The sequence below is a fragment of the Dromiciops gliroides genome, chromosome 3, assembly GCF_019393635.1.
Source record: "Dromiciops gliroides isolate mDroGli1 chromosome 3, mDroGli1.pri, whole genome shotgun sequence".
NCBI classification, from domain to species: domain Eukaryota; kingdom Metazoa; phylum Chordata; class Mammalia; order Microbiotheria; family Microbiotheriidae; genus Dromiciops; species Dromiciops gliroides.
The window spans coordinates 271,646,596-271,661,144 of NC_057863.1; the positions used below are offsets into that span (position 1 = coordinate 271,646,596).

At 38.0% G+C, this 14,549-nt stretch overlaps 1 protein-coding gene across 1 annotated transcript in view; it reads left to right on the top strand.

Annotated features, from left to right (window-relative positions):
- RSPH1 (radial spoke head component 1) overlaps positions 1 to 14,549 on the top strand; it is a 46,463-nt gene that overhangs the window by 9,785 nt on the left and 22,129 nt on the right. Inside the window, exon 4 of the mRNA XM_043993466.1 lies at positions 2,800 to 2,890. Within this exon, the coding sequence (XP_043849401.1) occupies positions 2,800 to 2,890 (91 nt within the window). The remainder of the gene's footprint in view (positions 1 to 2,799; positions 2,891 to 14,549) is intronic.

Below are 14,549 nucleotides of genomic sequence, written 5' to 3' on the forward strand. Positions count from 1 at the left end.
TGAACTCAGGCCTGGATTCCTCTTCCCCCACTTGGCCTCCAGGTGCTAGGGGATTAAAAGCTTCTAGAGGGTGGGTCATTGCCTCCAGGCATGCAAAATTAAAGCAACAATTAGTGTTAGAACTGGGAAAAGCTGCAGGAATCTCTTCAGGTTTCTCTGAAAAAGCATGGTTGGGAGAGAGAGAGATATTTCCTTGTGTGAGTAAGTTGCTGGCTCTTTTAACAAAAATAAAAAGAAAAATAGAAAATCCACAAAAACAAAGCATTAACATGATCTTATCTCCCATTTGTCTGGTTAAACAGACTAAAATCAAAAATAGGGTAATTAGGGAGTTTAAAAGGTCCATTCGAAAAAATTTAAAGGAAAACACAGCCAGTGCGCCAGTACTTAGCAGTTTAAAGGGTAGGGGAAATTTCTTACCCAACCAGAAGATCAGAAGACAGGTTTAGCTTTCCTCTTCGTGGTCAGCCATCTGTTAAGGGCTAAAATTCTAGCTAAACTGTCTAAAATATCTAATGAGTGGTCGCCAATAAATTATAAGCTTTAGCAAGAGTTAGACTTTTAAGCATTTATTAAGGAGAATAAGAATTTGGTAAAGAGAGAGAAAAAGGCCTAGATTCCTATCTATTAAAGGGAGAGCACATTTCTAGCTCCCTTCTCCGCCAGAGTCCAGAGGAAAGAGAGCGAGACTTGAGTGCCAGTCTCTTCCTTCCTCCTCCCACTAGTCCGTGTCACTTCCTGACTCCTGAAGAAAAGACTCCTGGTCTTGCCCTCAAAGACCTTCCCTTCATGGGCAGAACTCTTCTACAGTAAGTATCCAGCAGGTGGCGTTATTTCAATCGTTACAAATATAAATCTTGAACCTTGAAGTTTCACCTCACACTAAGATGGGAATAGTCAATGATGGAGGGGCTGGGGAAAGACAGGCATTCTAATGCATTGTTGTGAGAACTGTGAATCAGCATGACCATTCTGGAAACAATTTGGAATTGGAGTATGCAGATAGAGCCACTAAAATATCCATACTGTCACAGGGGAAATGGTTGGTGTGGGGGTCCTTAGGAATTCCTTTTTAAAGAATTACATCCTTTTGCACACAAATCCAATTAGAATAAAATAATATTTTATAGGCACTAAAGAAAGGAAACCAAGAGAGAAGTACTTGGACTTTTCTCATGGGGAGATGGGTCAGAGATTTGGTTCTCTAAGATACCAATTTCCTCGAGCGAGAGAAAGGCCACAGCTTTTATAGAAGACAGATGGTAGAAGCACAGATAGAGCGATCATCTGACTGTGGAAAGTTCCTTTATTGGGGGTAATCACCCGAGGGTGGAATGTCCCCCACTGGTGGTGGGCTGGGAGAAGTTGGGCGAGAGGTGGCTCTTATCTCTTGAGCTATCTCCATGCTCCTGGTGCCACTCAGGTAGCAGCCATGTCTAATAGGCTTATCTCTCTTGCTTCAAGGTGTGTCTGTTTTCTCAAGGAGAGTTACCTCAGACCTTTAATCCCATAACATATACTCTGTGGCCTAGAGTTTCCATTAATCAGAATGGGGGTCATTGACAAAAAGAACTCCATATACACTGGAATATTTATAGTAATACTTTTGTGGTAGCAAAGAACTGGAAAAAAGTAGAATCCCATTGATTAGGGAATGGGTAAATACATTGTATTATATGAATGCATAAAATGCTATAAAAATGAAGAACATGATTTATAAAGGGAAGCATGGGAAGACTTACATGAACTGATGCAAAATGAAGTAAACAGAGCCAGGAAAGCAATGTACATAGTTACTACAATAATGTAAATGGAAAGAACAAGAATCACAAAGAAGCAAAAAAAAAAAAAAGTTGCATAAATATAAAGTACTATATTGACACCAAAGAAGAGATATAAGAAGGTACCTCCTCCCATCCCCCGCCCCCCCCCCTTTCTTTGCAGGGGTGGGAGACCTACAGGTGTGGAACATTGCATGTAATGCCAGATTTTCTAATATAGTTATTTATTTTTGTGTATTTTTCCCCCTCTTCCTCTTTTTTTCCCTTTAAAAGCCCTTTTCCTTCTTTCTTTTCTTCCTTCCTTCCTTCCTTCTCTTCTTCCATAAAGGGTTGCTTTTTGTAAAGGTTGGAGGAAGGAGATGAAATATAGGAGTAAATATAGATGGTGTAGAAACAAGATATCAAATAAAAATCTGTTAAAAAGCATACAAGGTACAAGCAAACTTGCATACTCCATTAATTGGGTCACTGTGTGATAGGGTTGCTAGATCTGTCCTATTCCTTGGTTGGCTCTAACGGCCCAGGAGCTGAGAATTCCTATAGCTACCATGCTGTAGTTCAGGTTTAGTCCTGGTTCTGTAACAGGCCCTTATGGCTTATTGAGCTCTTGACAGCTGCCCTTCTCCATGTGTCTGTGCTCTCATTTCTCTTCCTTTTGCAGCTCTTCTGTCTCCAATTTCTTTCATCTTCTCCCTATATGTTCTTTTCTTAAAGGTGAGAGGGTTAGAAGTCAAGGCCATTGTGCACTGGCCAGGCCCCTCCTTCAAGGTTTTTTCTTTGTCAGAGAGTCATAACAATGACAAAGGAGGGCTTTTTGGGTAGGGTTTTTATTAAGAATAGATCATGGTGTAAAAATAAGCTTTCATAAAACATTTTTAAAGTGCCATTATTTCACTTTCTGAGAGTACTGTGTGTGTGTGTGTGTGTGTGTGTGAATACCATAGTAAGTGATAAATGTTCAAAGACAGTCTAAATTGTATTGCTTATGTTGGCATGATTTTTTAATTGTTAATTTCAGGAGACTGGGCAGATGACCAAAGGCATGGCCGTGGAGTTTATTACTATGTAAATAATGATACATATACTGGAGAATGGTTTGCCCACCAAAGGTTTGTTTTTTACTTTTTTTTTCAGTCATATTTTTATTTAGGCGAGCAGAAGACCCTGGTATGTCTTTAGATTGACTACTCTTATTAAGGAAATTTAGAATAATAAAATCTATAAAACTCATTTCAAACTATATTTGAATTAAAAATAAAACATTGTGGAAAATATTCCCTGAAGTATGAATTTATGACAACTGCATCAGAAAACCTGGTCCATGATAACTAATTAAGGCACCCTTCCAAAGGTTTATGTGGGAGGAGTTTTCACCATACAACTAGAGAAGGTAGCATGTGCACTCTACTCTCATAATCCACTGGGCATAGAAGAGTCAATTTATTAAGTACCTACTATGTACTGGGCACTGTGCTAAATGCTGGGGATACATGTGAAAAGGATAACCCCTGCCCTTAAGGGGCTTCTAATCTAGTGAGGAAATACTACACACAAAAGAAAATGGAAAAGGGGAGATATAAGAGGGCATAGTGAAGTAAAAGAAATCCAAAATGAGTGCAGCTGGGTGGAAAAATGAGGACATGTCTGAGGAAAGAAGAATATAGATATAGCATAGCATGGGGATAGAAAACTAGAACTGGATTGAATGGATATGTAATTAAGTCAGTGTGATCAGTGCTTTGCTTCAGACCCTAGAAAATATTTTTGGGGGGTGGGGCAATGAGGGTTAAGTGACTTGCCCAAGGTCACACAGCTAGTAAGTGTCAAGTGTCTGAGGCTAGATTTGAACTCAGGACCTCCTGAATACAGGGCCAGTGTTTTATCCACTGTGCCACCTAGCCCCAGGTGCTAGAATTTGGAGGGCACTCATAGCACTTATATATCTAAAGCAATGTAGGAAAAACAGCTTAGAATCTGGTTAACAAAACAGGTAAACTAGGAAGCTATGAAGCAGAATGTGTTTTCTTCCCCCTGGATGCTGCAGCTCAGATGAGTAAACTCTACATAGGATAGAGTGGCCATCGCTATATAAAACTTTCCCTGAGGGCAAAATGCTAGTTATAGCTCTGAGTAGGCCCAAATTCGCTTTTCTCTCCTCTGATACTTAAATCGTTGTGACTAGGGATAAATTATTTAGCCTCTTTAAATCTAAAATTCCTCATCTATAAAACAGAAATACCAATATACACAATAACTTTCTACAGAGTTGTTTGGAGTCTTAAATCTAATAATGTATACAAATAACTTTGTGAATCTTAACATGCTATATACAATATAACTCGTATGGAAAGGGCTGGGCAAAAGTCCCAGAGAAGAATTACAGTCCTATACTCTAGGGAATGTACTCCTTTGTGTAATTTCTTGGTGTACCTTTTAAAATGCTATGCAAAATGACCATAACCAATCATCACACATAGACAGTGTGAGATTTAAAATTGGATATTAGATCATAAATCTCCCCTCTTTAACCTTTCCCTTAATTTATCTCCAGACTAGTAAATGGAAGAAGCTTCTGGTTTTCTAGTTAGAGCTTTTATTGTATGGCAGTCACAAGGTGATGTTGATTAGAAGGATAGGAAAGTAGAAATACAATACAAATCGTCTTAAGTCTAAGCTTAGTCTATATTCCGTATAAAACTCACCAAAAGCCCAAGGCCACCTTTGGGGGGAGGGAGAGAGACCATGTCAAGCGTGTGCTGCTGCTAACCGCGAGCTGGGCCGAGTCGAACTCCCGTCAGCATCAGTCTGTGCAGCACAGTCAGGAGACCAGCAGAGCAGGAAAAAGCTCCCACTTCCGTTCTCTCCTTGCCTTTTAAGCTCGCACCCCGGAAGTCGAGTGCATAGCAGGCAGTCTGATGAGCGCAGCAGGTGGACTGGCGTGCGTAGCTCATGTCGTTGGTCTCCTCCCCGAAAGGGTGGTCCTTAAAAAACTGGCATCTTTCAGTTATCCTAACTGACTGTTAAAAAACTTTCATTTTTTTTTTTTTTACCACAACAGCCAGGTATGATTCTATGATTGGCTTCTCTGTTTAAACTTAGACCCAGGATTTTTCTCCTCTTTGACCAGTGTACACGATTTTTGTTGCTGCTGTTCAGTTATTCAGTTGTATTTGACTCTTTGTGGTCCCATGGGCCATATTGTCCACAAGGTTTCCTTAGTAAAGTTACTGGAGTAGTTTGCTATTTCCTTTCCAATGGATTAAGGCAAACAGGGTTAAGTAACATGCTTTAACATACCTAGTAAGTATGAGGCCAGATTTGAACTCAGATCTTCCTAACTCCAGGTCCAGCACTCTATTTACTGAGCCATCTAGCTTCCCTCTGTACATGATAGAATTGGGAAAAATATTTCTTGTTATATAGCTATGTAGCTCTGGCAGAGTTTCAAGGTACTCTGTGGTTCTACATACTCTTAAAACTATAACTTGTGAGCCCTCCTTAAGGAGTTTGCCTCCAATAGTTAGCCAAAGGATATAATTGGCTAGAATCAAAAGCATTTCCTAGAGTAACAGTGTAATAGAGCACCTTCTCCATAACTTGGGTTACATTATCCTGTAAGTACACAAAGCAATGTTTGGAAGAGTGGAATTCATATAGAAGTCAAAAGCAGAGCGGCATACATCTAGGGAACACGAGCAGTCACGAGGATGACTCATGCCTTTGATGTTAGATTCGACTGGTTCTTGTTGACCTTGGTTTCATAGCTGCCACACAATGCTGCTCATTTGTATGTTAGCAGCTTCTGGCAGACACTTCTGTACTGGATGCACCCAATTGCTGATCTGACGGATGCTACTTTACTAAGTAGATTGGCTATGTTCATAAATTCCTCTGGCTTTGGTCCTATGGTACTGCTGTGGATTTTTTTCAAAGTATTGGATCTCATACCTTGATTCCAGGGTCTGCTGTCTTCTGAGCTTCTGCTCAGGCAACTCCCAACTCCAGGTGACAGACTCTATTCCAACCTAAAGAAAAATAGAAAAGCAAAAGAAAAGGAAAAAGGGAAAATGACCTTGCCCTCTCAGAGGGACCATCTAGTCCCAAATGAGCTCCCCAAATACTCAGGTCTCTTCCAACAGGAATTGGGGACCAAGAGGTAACTGCAAGTTGCCCTTCGTCCTGAAATGAGAAGCAAACTCTCTTTTGTGAGAATTCTTCTAATGGGCCTTTTTATCTTATAGGCAGCCTATATTTTTTTTCCACTGGACCCTTGCAAAACCACACGATATCCCAAACTGAAATCTGGGCAAAAATTTCTCCAATGAGTCTTTGCAACAGATGATACTTGAATTTTTTTCAATGGAACCTGGAAATACATAGGAAAGTCCATTTTTTTTTATTCTTTCCATCTAGTTTGTTCCACTGATCCATTTTAAAATAAAAATCAAATGCTTTTTATGATTGCCACTTTATAATACAGTTTGACGTCTAAAATTGCTTTTTTCCTTGCATCCCTATATATTTTCCACTACATCCCTTGGTATTCTAGATCTTTTGTTTCTCCAAATGAATTTTGTTATTAATTATCAAGCTCTTCAAACTATCCCTTGGATTGTTTGAATGACATAGAATTAAAACTGTAAATTAACTTTTTTTTTTTTTTTTGGTGAGGCAATTGGGGTTAAGTGACTTGCCTAGGGTCTGAGGCTGGATTTGAACTCAGGTCCTTCTGACTCCAGGGCTGGTGCTCTAACCACTGCACCACCTAGCTGCCCCTTGTAAATTAACTTTTAATGTTAATCATTTTATAATATTGGCATGGCCAAGCCATGAGCACTGAATATTCCTTAGCCTATTTAAGATGTTTTTTATTTCTTTAAAAAAATACTTGGTAACTGGATCTTTGTAAGTATTTTGTATGCTTTGGTAGACTGATTTTCAAATATTTTATGCATTTTCTAGTTATTTCCAATGGATTTTCCCTTTGTATTATCCCCTCTTGGATTTTCTTATAACATGAGAGTACTTTATTTTTAAGGGCTTATTTTGTAGCCTTTTTTAAAGCTATTAATTATTTTTATTAGTATTTATTTATTTATTTTTTGGTGAGGCAATTGGGGTTAAGTGACTTGCCCAGGGTCACACAGCTAGTAAGTGTCAAGTGTCTGAGGCCGGATTTGAACTCAGGTACTCCTGACTCCAGGGCTAGTGCTCTATCCACTGTGCCACCTAGCTGCCCCTTTATTATTTTTGCTGATTCTATAGGATTTTCCAAGTAAATAATCATGTCATCAGCAAATAGGGATAATTTTATCTCTACCTATCTTTATGATTTTGATTTTTTTCTCTTGTCTTATTGTTATTACTAGAACTATGTCAAATAACGGTAGGGAGGAGGGACATCATTACCTTACTCCTGTATTTATTGAGAAAATTAGTGTATCTCCATTACATATGATGGTTGCTTTTGGTTCTATATGATACTTTTTATGATAGTAAAAAGGTCCCTCTATGCTTTTGTTTTGCAGGGTTTTAGCATATATGTGTCGTACTTTGCTAAAGGCTTTTTTGTGCATCTATTGAGATAATATATGGATTTAAATGTTTTTGGTTTTAGTATGATTAATTATGTTGCTTATTTTCCTAATGTTGAAACATCCTTTCATCCTTGGTCATAATGAATGATTCATGGATGAATTATTTGTAGTCTGATGAGAATTCATTAAAAATGTTTGAATCAGTATTCATTAGTGGTATCAGTTCCTAGTTCTCCTCCTGTGCTTTATGCTTCCCTAGTTTAGGTATCAGAACTATTTTTGTATCACAAAAGGGTAGAGTCCTTTTATTTCCCCTCAATTTTCGTGAGCAATTTGGGTAGTATTAGTTCTAATTTTTCTTTAAAATATTGATAGAATTCTTGTGAATCTATCAGGACCAAGAGGTTCTTCTCCTGTCTTCTTCCCCCCTTTCATACTTCCTTTTTAGATAATTCTATTTCCTTTTCTGAAATTGGATTATTTAAGATATATATTTGGTTTTCAGCCAGTTTGGGTATTTTATATTTTTGAAAGTATTCTTAGATTTCTTTTGTACTTTTTTTTTTAAAGGATATAACTGCAGGGGCAGCTAGGTGGCGCAGTAGATAGAACACTGGCCTTGGATTTAGGAGGACCTGAGTTCAAATCCAACCTCAGACACTTGACACTTACTAGCTGTGTGACCCTGGACAAGTCACTTAACCCCCAATTGCCTCACCAAAAAAAAAAGATACAATTGCGGAGAAGATTCTGATAGTTCTGGCTGTGTTGTTTCACTTAATCCTTTGCTATTTTGTTGATTTGATTTTCTACCTTCTATTTAATGAGGCTGGCTAAAGATTTATTATTTTTGTAAGTCTTTTCAAAGATCAAGCTTTTAGTTTTGTTTGCCATTTTTGTAGTATTTTTAATTTCCAGTTTTTATTTTTTCTCTAATTTTGAAAATCTCCTCTGCTTACTTTTGAGTCTGTTGGCTTTCTGATTTTAAAAAGGTCATTGTATATTTTTGGTGATATACTTTTCCCCTTGAGGATTGCTTTAGCTGCATCCCAGAAATTTTGACATGTTGCCTCATCATTATAATTTTCTTTGACATACTTGTTATTTAGGATTTTGTTGTTGTCTCCCTTTGGGTTTATGTTTTTTGTTTGTACTCTAAACTGATTATTGTTTTTATTGTGTTAGGGTCTGTAAAGGATACTATTTTTGTGTTTTAAATTTTTTTTCTTTTGTAATATTACTGTGCTGTAACATCAATTTTTAATTTAAATATTTTTTAGTGAGGCAATTGGGGTTAAGTGACTTGCCCAGGGTCACATAGCTAGTAAGTGTTAAGTGTCTGAGGCCAGATTTGAACTCAGGTACTCCTGACTCCAGGGCCGGTGCTTTATCCACTGTGCCACTGTGCCCTGTAACATCAATTTTTGTAAGTTATATCTGGTGCTGAGAAATATAGATATTCTTTATCAGTCTTATTTAGAAGATGTCATAAGTCTTTTAACTTTTCTTTCTCCAGCAATTTGTTCATTTCCACAATTTCCCTTTTGCTTATGGTTCTGTTAGAGGTGTCCAAAACTGAGAGAGAAGTAAAAGTTACCTGATATTATAGTTTTACTTCCTATATCTTCCTGTAATTCAGTTCAATTTTCCTTCATGAATTTAGATCCTAAAGCATTTACATATGAGTTTATTATTGATATTGACTTGGTCCCTTTGAGCAAAATGTGGTTTCCTTGTTTATGCTTTTTTACATTGTAAAGCTTTATTTTTGCTTTTTCTGATCCCATGATTGCAACTACAGATTATTTAGATTTACCTGGTGTACACTAAATTTTCTTTTAACTTCTCATTCTTATTCTATGTATGTCTTCACTTTTTAGGTGTGCCCTTTGGACCATTCCTAATTCTGGATCTATTATCAGATCAATTCTTTTATTTACCTAGAAAAGTGTGTGTCTTATTCTACTTCCGTATGGCTCTGCTCACTAGTCCTGTACTTTTCAAAACCAAAATATCCCTTTTTAGGTCACCATTTTTCTTTATGTATTGTTTCCTCTTATTAGAATGGAAGTTCTTTAAGGTCAGACTCTATTTTTTGCTTTTGTGTTTCTATCCCCAGCCTTTAAACATGCTTTTTCTTTCTTTGTTCCTTCCTTCCTTCCTTCCTTCCTTCCTTCCTTCCTTCCTTCCTTCCTTCCTTCCTTCCTTCCTTCCTTCCTTCCTTCCTTCCTTCCTTCCTTCCTTCCTTCCTTCCTTCCTTCCTTCCTTCCTTCCTTCCTTCCTTCCTTTCTCTCTTTCTTTCTTATTCATTCATTCATTGCCATTATGGGGAGGGAGTGAGGAGAGAGAAGTCTCTTTCTCTAATTGTAACTCTCTGAGAAGCACATGTGATAGGGTAAAGAATGATTTCTTAAACTTGCTCAAGAATTGGTTTCATCTGCATAGCTGATTCTCTTTACTGACTCTGCATCTTATTTGTTAGCAGGATCAGGTCCTCTACTTTTAAATTCTCACATCCTTCCTATGCACCTACATCACTATAGGCAGAGAAAAGGGCAAACACCTTCTCTTTGTTAGTCTTCAGGGTCATTTTTTCGTAGTGTCACCCACTGATCTGGGCATGTGCTCTTATTCCTTAAGAAACAGTGTTGTTATGGAAATTGCTTCCATAAGTGCATACTTCTTTTAGACCTCATATAAAGGCCATAAGGGGCAAGGACAGAGATAATGAGATGTAGGAATGTGAATCTACATTGTTTAATGAATCTGAGGTTTTCAGAAACCCTTGGTATAGGAAAAGGCCAAAAGAGATAACAAAATTTCATAGATTGCCTCTTTTTATAAAAGATTACCATCTTTTTATAAACCACTCATGTGTATGGACCAACTAGAGACACCCCAGAGCCATTTATTATTATTGGGTAAATAGCCATTGATTTCTTGATTATATCTGAAAATTTACAAAATGGTGGTCATAAATGAAGATAAAGTCTTTCAGTAAGGGGACCTGACCTGAACCATAGAATTGTTAAAAGAAAAGACTGAACCTTTGTTCTTCTTGGGAGATAGCAAACCTCAGAGGGATCTTTGGCCTTGAGGGTTGCAGCTGATCCTGAAGCTGGAGGTGGTGAAGGCTACAGCTGTCTATGAGGAACAAGCCTAGCAGATAGACTTGTCCAGCATAGACACTATGCCCTGTGAGCAACAAGTAGAGTGACCTACCTGGCAGAAACACTGAACTAAAATTTAGCTGCATGAAGACTCTAGAAACCAAGGACTTTTAGGTCATGCAATAAGAAGAGTTGGAATTACTCTGCCATATATGAATCTTATATGTATTCCTGACCACCATTTTACACTAAGTCTGAACTCACTCTTCCCATGTATGCTATGTACATTTGTGGGAGAGTGTACTCCAGACTTATGGGGGAATGATTTTTTGGTTTGTTTTTCAAATGCATTCATTTATTTATTTGTTTATTTACCAAATCTTCTTAATGTACTGTGAGGGCCAAAATCAGATATACTGAGCATTATTTGGGTGACTCACCTTAATATTGGGGTCCCGGAAATATGAGAGACCTTTTTAGGCTTAATCTCCCCTCTAAAGTATTCTTTTTAGATATTTCTCCCAGGTCAATAAGTAAAGAGCCTCTAAGCTTTAGTTCACAATGGGATCAGATTTTATTACTCTGGAATTGATTAAACAACAAAGGTAAAACTAATAAAAATCAAAGATAAGGAAATGGGAAAACAGAAATACAGATAGATGCTCTTAACTCTAAACTTAGCCTAAGCTGGTTCAAAGGAATTTAGGGTTTTCAGTAGGCAACTCACCAACCTAAACAGCCTGCCAGTCTAAAGTTGCTCATGCACCACATGACTTCAGTCAACAGCCAGAGAGAGCGATCCGTGTTCTGGAAGTTCCCCAAGAGCTTAGCCTACTGGAAGTGCCTCGCCTCCCTTCAGGTCTCAATCTCTCCTCCCCCAAAAGAGGAGATCCTTCAAAAGCTGCTCATCGAGAGTTCTCCTTCTGACCTCAGTAGCATACATAATCTCAGGGTGGGCCAGGTTTGGCCCCTCCCAAATGATTCAGCTAAAACTTGCGATATTAATCTTTACCACAAATAATTTTTACCACAGTACCATCTTAGTAAATATCTTTGGTAAAAGCTAATTGTTTGCTTTCTGATTGGGGAGACCACTGGTAGGGTCTCAGAAGCTATCATAATAGGAGTAGCAATCCACAAGTTTAGTCCTAGAACCCAAAGTAGCAGTTCACTCTCCTTAGACCTACAACATGTAAAACCAAGTTGGGGAAGTGCTAGAGGGGTTATTTTACTGTTTGGGTTTCATCTAGAATATATTTATATGTCCTTCACATTTGCAGGCCCCCTGGAGAGATTTTTTAGCTGCAGCTCTCCTACATAAATACCACACAAAATATAGATTTTTTTTTTTCTCTTTTGTTTTGACTAGTATTGAACAGTATATTTTCTGGTGTGTTTCCTTTTCATGTCTTAACAGTTCCATTGTGATTACTTTTGTTTGCTTGTACTGATACCCAAATCAATGAATGAAGCACTTATTAAGCATTGATTACATGCAAAGCACTGTGCTAGGTGCTAGATCTACAGATATAAAAATAAGACAGTCTCTGATCCAAAAGAACTAACATTTTTATTGGGGAGACAACACACAATAGATTTCAGCAATGAGTTGTATTCTTGCATCCATTACAAGTATGATGGCTGATATTTGCAATATGCATGTTGTATACTTAAAGTATTGATGCCTATCAATGTACCTAGAGTCACACAGAAGACTCCTAGTGGAACAAGTGTCACAGAGATGAGAATAATGAGAGCATCTAGCAAGATACTATTAATATTATGAGAGAGATGTGGAAAACTAAAGAATCTGTAAGTCACCAGAGAATGGAGTGTTCTCAAAATCTTGATAAATCTCTGTGATCACTAACAAGGTCATGGGGGCCTTGGGAAATTGATGATATATAGACTCATGGAATTTTAGAGATATTCAAAAGGGAAAGATCCAGAGAAATGTAATTTTGGTGACTGTTGCATGAAAAATGGCAAGAAAAGTCGAGAGATCATCTTAGTAGGAGGTTGAAGGTGTTTTTGCTGCAAAAGTGGAACATAGGATGTGTCCAATGAATAACTCATAGTATTCACATCATGGACACCATGCCTTTTCAAGATTAGTCATAGATGATTCCTTTTTTTATGATCCGTTGCTTACCTGGCCATGTTTATTATGGGGCATAGATGGATCAAACAGTTGGACTTCTTGGGATTGTTCCTTGATGGCAGCTGAAGTCTCCATCACCTACAACTTCAAACCAGCTGCAATGTTATACATTTTCAGAAACTGCAGAAAATGACTTTTAGCTAGCTCAGCAAAGTGATTGAGAACAGAATAGCAGCAAGGATGAAAAAAGCACAGCAAACAGTAAAATCCACAGAGAGAAACTTCAGTGAGTTCATTTGTCCAGAGAGGGAGAGAGGGAGAGAGAGAGAGAAAGAAAGATGCAATAAACATACATGCATATCTATCTATCTATCTATCTATCTATCTATCTATCTATCTATCTATCTATCTATCTATCTATCTATCTATCTATCTATCTATCTATCTATCTATCTATCTATCTATCTACAGAGAGAAACTAGAAGTTTAAAAACAGTAGGGAAAGGCCTCAGTCAGAAAAGCCCAGCCTAGGATCAATGGACATAAAAGCCTTCTAGAATGTGGAGCCAGGAAAACCTGGATCTTAAATTGTGTGATTAGAGTTTGGGGCAGGGATACTGGAGCTTCAGTTGTCTTACTCAGACCCTTGCCTGGCATCAGGAGCCTACACAGCTCATACCAGGAGGACAGCAATCAAACCATGCCCTAGATAAGAATACTTAAGGAACTGGAAGTTTTCATTTTGCTGGCCTGCAGTAACTGAGGTCCTTGAAGAACATAGCACTACATACCCAGAGGGAGCAATTGCAAGGCCCCGGATAAGATAGATTGGAAACAAACAAAGCCCACTATCCCTTCCAGAAGAATTCAGATTCTGGCCATGACACAAATAAGGAAGTAAGACTAGAAAAATAGTAAACAGAAGAAGGCATTGACCATAAAGAGCTCATCCAGGGATGTATAAGATAAGAATCTGGGAGAAAATTCACAGAATCTATAAGCAAAGCTACAAACAAAAAAGATTGCTTTGTCACAAGCTTTAGTGAAATCCCTTGAAGAAATTATGCAAAAATTTAAAAATTATATTACAAATTAAATAAAAGCACTAGGGAAAAGACTTAGAAATAAAATGAAAGCTTTAGAAGAAAGAATAGGAAGGACAATGAGTAGTTTAGTACAGGAGGTTGTAAAGAATTGTTATTTGAGGTTTTTATGCCTTGGTGCGCACTGGCCTGGGGTCCACAAACCACACGGTGCTCCACCCACTGGTTGTAGCCGTTGCCATGGTGCTGGCACCTCACGTCATCACCACTCGCTGATGCCTACATGGGCCTGGCAAAATTATAATGATTGGAAGCCTAGTGAGGGCAGTCATGTGACTGTCAGAGCGGCCATCCCATTGACTGGGGCTGTGTGGGGGTTTTCTGGGATTGGGGGAGGAGAATTGGGCATTCTAGCTGGACGCTGGAAGGCGACAGGAGTTCTGCTGCATATTCTCAGCTGATTCCTAGGTGGTGGTATTTTCTCAGGTTGTATAATTTCCCTTTATTCATTTTATTTCCTTTCCCTTGATCCTACTAATCCTGTTTGTGTTTTATTTTTAAGTTCGTTCTTGTTAAAATAAATCCTGTTTTATTTTGAGGGAGACTGCTGGTCTCCTTCCTTGCCCCAATATTTTTGGTGAGCCGCTTAGCTAACACTCCCCAATTAAAAATTGGTCTCTACAAGGTATAAAACCTTTCCAAAGTAATAGCTTTCCTAAAAGTTAGAATAGACTAAATCATGAACAAGAAATACTACAACCAAATCAGAAAGAGCAGAGATCCTTCCTTTGGATTGACAGGGGTCTTTCCATTCTACTCTTTCTGAACAAAAAAAATATTATGTAGACTGGTGTATTTGGAATTTTTATAGATATGTCATAGATTATCTCAATTTTATCAAAATATTTGACAAAGCCTCATATTGTTCTTGTGGATTTAGGCTAGAAATTAATTTATTTGGTGGATTTGGGACCACC